This window comes from Vombatus ursinus, unplaced genomic scaffold (assembly GCF_900497805.2).
Source record: "Vombatus ursinus unplaced genomic scaffold, bare-nosed wombat genome assembly UNPS02014797.1, whole genome shotgun sequence".
In the NCBI taxonomy this organism is placed as follows: Eukaryota; Metazoa; Chordata; class Mammalia; order Diprotodontia; family Vombatidae; genus Vombatus; species Vombatus ursinus.
The window spans coordinates 15731385-15735518 of record NW_020954575.1 but is presented as its reverse complement, the minus strand read 5'-3'; the positions used below and the strand labels follow the sequence as shown (position 1 = coordinate 15735518).

Genomic DNA, 4134 nt, shown 5'->3' with positions numbered 1-4134 from the left:
TACACATGTCTGTTTGGTTGTCTTACCTAACCCCTCACTGGCCTAACTCCCGGGGCATACTTTGGCTTCCCCCTCACATCCTGCTGCCCCCTGCCTTTCATCCCCAGCAAAAATGCAGTGATGACAAACGGGCCCCCTTAGCCTGCCTGGAAGTGGTGGGAGGAAACCCTGACTTGCTCCTTATGCTGGGAGGAGAAGCCAGCAAGAGCCAGGGATAAGTCGGTGGTGTACCTATGCATTGTGGGAGTGGACAAGAATGGGTTGAGAAGGGAGAGGAAAACAAGATCAGTCAAAAGACTGCAGAAAACTAGAGCTGGAGTGAAGAAAATACTTTGGCACCCCCAAATTTTAAGCAACCCTTGTAGACTGTTATATGTATTTCTTTGAAATCTTTATCCCCAGCCTCTCTACAATCCATGCCTTGGGAGAACAGGACTAAACCTGGTCACACTGAGGACACAGAAACTGACAGAGCCTGGCAGGGGCCTTTATTTGGATCTGGAGAAAAGAGGGGACACGGATGTAAGGGAGAGGATAATATGCTATCCTTAGAGCAGGGAACCCTCTCCATCCATCCTGGAGCTACCCAGCCCGAGGCAGACCCCTCCAGCCTTCATTTCCTGAATAGGACAGAAACCCCTCCCTCAGGGAACACAGGACCTTAGACCCTCCGGTGACCCAGCTGGAGTGTTTGCCATCAGCCACCTGCAGGGACAGGACAGCTAGCCAAGTTAGAAGGCCAATAACTTCCTTAGTTCAAAAAGCATTTTATTGACCCCAAGGGGACCCACCGTAACCAAGAGGTTGGGGTGGGGGTGGGGGTGGGGAGCAGAAAAGTGATCTGGGGATTTGGTCATTGGATAAGGGCATATCTAGACCTTATTTCTCTTCATGGGACCTGATGGGAGCTTTCTGAACCTCAAAGATCCACTGGGATTGGAGGTGGTGGGGAGTCAGTCCTTTTTCCCCTGACCTACTTGTTGGGGGCAAACCTTGCTTGCTCTCTGTACTGGGGAAAAAGGGAAGTGGGTGAACCATTTAGAAGGAAATGGGGAGAGCCTGAGCTGAGCCCTCTGGGTAGTAGGGAAAAGTGAAAGAGTCTTGTACTTATAGACAAGATCTTTTCCCACCCTCTCCAGCCATTTGAGTGAGCACCATGGGAGGGTTCCATTTCATTTGGGGAAGGAAAGGGAGAAGGGATGACCAGGGCTAGGGAACTGCCCCTCCAAAGTTTCCTGGAGTGTCAGAGAAGGGAATAAATGGTTCCTGCCAACACCAAATTTATCCATATGTACAAAGAGGATGGTTATAGAGTAGTGTCCCCTGCCCCCACCTGGGGGGTTTGTGGGTTCTTGGTGAGATGTCAGAGGCTAGTAGGAGTAGCCACCCTTAGGCCCATAGGGCTGGACAGGCCCCCCAAGCTCTGGAAGATAAGCAGGGCTGTCATCCAGGTGAGACAAAGGGACGGTGTCCTCCTCGCTGACTGGCCGGTCGAATTCAGACTTGAGGGTTGGGCGCTGATTGTCCGGGAAGGCCAGAGAGAAGAGGGCCTCAGGCTCGCACACAAACTTGTACACATAGCGTTCACCAGCCACCTGGGGGATGGGATGGAGAGGTTGGGGTGATCCTATCTATCCTCCCTCCCTCCCGGCAAGATAGCCCCTTCCCCACTTTGAACAGAATTGAATGGAGCAGGGAATGGGGGAAATCCTTGTGCTAAGAGATTTCCCAGGAAGTAACAAGTCTACACCTATGCCCTTGTAGCATCCCAATCCTGCTTTTTCCTCCATGCCCAACGCAGCATTTCCTAAAAAGCATGCTGGAATCCTGCAAGATGTGACCAGCAGTTGTATGAGAAAATATAGGCACCTAAAACAGAGCTGGAAATCATCTCCAAGGCAAACATTTAGTCCAACACTCACCTTTTTACAGATGAAAAGAAAACTTGATGTCAGCAGCACAGGGAGGTATAGGTAGGGACTCGCCCACAGTCAGCAAAGGCTGGATTTGAACCCAGGCCCTCTGACACCAGAGCTAGTACTCTTTCAGGGGCATCCCAATCAGGTCCTTCCCTTCCTATGCTGTCCATGCTATCAATAGTTATCCTTCTAGGATGTTAACTATGACATGTCCTATGCATCAAAATTGCTTATTAGATAATAGTACCTGGGGATGGGGAAGAGAGGTTAATGTAATTACCTCTATTCCCTCTTCCCAATCTCCCATTTTCTCCATTATCCTGGCCTCATTCCCACATTCCCATCAATATATTCAAAGCCCAAGTTTCCTGTGGCAAAAATAGCTTGGGAAACCTTAATCTAACCTCTCAGCTGTTGGGGGCAGGTGGGAGAGCAGGTTGCCAGATAAACTATTAACACATTCTGCCCTGCCCTGCCCTTCCCCCTCCTCCCCCACCCTCCATCAACTACTTCCTTGGGAGGGGGTGTTAAGGATGTACACCCCCCTCGCCCCAACACAACTTCCTTCCTCTCCTAAGCTTTTGATTTCATTCTATCTTCTCCCATGGGGCACTTTCCCTGGCACCACCACCCACCCCCTCCTGCCACTTGCCACCTCAGCCATAGCCCTTTGTTGAGCCTAACCTTCTGCATGATCCCCTTCTCATAATAGTAGCGAAGCGAACGGCTCAACTTGTCGTAATTCATGGCCGGACGATTCTTCTGAATGCCCCAGAGCCGGGCGACCTAGGAGAGATGGGCAAATGAGTCTGGGGGTGGGGGTGGATGGTCAGGAGGCCTCTGCTCTTAGAAGTGGCAGAGGGCAGAAGGGGGAGAGGAGGTAGTCCAAGAAAAATGCCTGGTCTTGATTCATATAATATGGTCAGGCCTTGTAGCTAAATACCAGCCAGCAGACACCCCCAGGGTTGGACAGAAATGAGGTTGCTGATAAAAGAAAAGTTGGATGTTGAAGGAATCTCAGTTTCTTTTCACCTCTGGACTTTTCAGCACTCATGGTTAGTAAGGAGAGAAGAGGAAGCTTCACAGTAGGAGGAAGAGGGGAGACATTCACCTCTTCTGGCTCGATGAGCTTGAATTCCATCCCTCGGCCTGTCCAGGCAATGAAGTGGGCGTTAGTCGGGTCGTCCAGCAGAGCCACCAAGAATTGCCAGAGCTGTAGGGAGCCTCGGCGCTGGTACGGGGGCCCTTCCCGGAATGCCCCTAGACCCTCCTGTTTGATGTCCCCTGTGAAGAACAACATGACAGCAGGGAGGGAGGTGAGGGGAGCCCTCCCTCAGTTCTGAGACTCTCCCTTTCTAGAGAGGAAGGAGAAGGAAAGATGCCCAACCTCCCTATGCTGGAGCAGAGGATGCCTCCCTGCCCCCACCCAGTCACCCTCTCTGACCTTCAAATTTCTCTGGGACTACACAGACATCCTCTGGGAAGGGCCGAAGAGACTTCTCAAAAGCATAACCTGAGAGGGGGGGCAGAAAGAAGGTAGAGGACACACCTTAGAGACTTGGGGCTTGAGACCCCTCCAACCCATTTACAGGAGGGAGGCAGTGCGATAGAACAGATGAGTGGAAAGGGACCCGGCTCTTGGGTCAGTGACCATGGGTTCAAATACCACCTCTGATGCTTACAGCTTGTAAGCCCTGGTGCAAGTTCAACCACTTCAGCTCTCTTATTTGTAAAGGCGGGCACAGTGGATAACACACAGGGCCTGGTGTCAGGAAGGCCTGAGTTCAAATCCAGCCTTAGACACTTAATAGCTGTGTGGTCCTGGGCAAATCGCTTTACCTCTTTGCCTCAGTTCCCTCATTTGTAAAATGGGGATGATAATAGCACCTACCCTTCTAGAGTTGTTGTTAGGATCAAACAATAATTGTAAAGGGCTTAGCACGGTGTCTGGCACATAGTGCAATATAAATATTAGCTATTGTTATTATTACTATCATCATCATTATTATAGAGGAGTTGGACTAGATGGCCCCTGGGTTTTTTTTCCAGCTGTAAATCCATGATCCTATAAATGCTGATTGCGAGATAATGGAGGGACGGAAGAAGAGGGAGAAAGGAGAGAGGGAGGGAGGGAGAGAGAGGAAGGGAGAGGGAGGGAAAGGCAGGGAGGGGGGAAAGAGAGAGAGAGACTCTGAGAGAGAGAGAGAGAGAGAGA

General features: G+C 50.8%; 1 protein-coding gene across 5 annotated transcripts in view; it reads right to left on the bottom strand.

The window, feature by feature from the left end:
* Nucleotides 1–485: 485 nt before the first annotated feature.
* The window catches only part of ETV4 (ETS variant 4), a 17747-nt gene continuing 14098 nt past the window's right edge, over nt 486–4134 (bottom strand). For 4 of the 5 annotated variants that reach the window (XM_027870266.1, XM_027870267.1, XM_027870270.1 and 1 more), the window contains 4 exons: nt 3364–3432; nt 3031–3203; nt 2604–2705; nt 486–1595 (listed from right to left, as the gene is read on the bottom strand). In XM_027870266.1, coding sequence (XP_027726067.1) covers nt 1371–1595; nt 2604–2705; nt 3031–3203; nt 3364–3432 — 569 coding nt within the window. In that variant the 3' untranslated portion in view covers nt 486–1370. The remainder of the gene's footprint in view (nt 1596–2603; nt 2706–3030; nt 3204–3363; nt 3433–4134) is intronic. The other variant, XM_027870268.1, reaches the window with a different exon arrangement.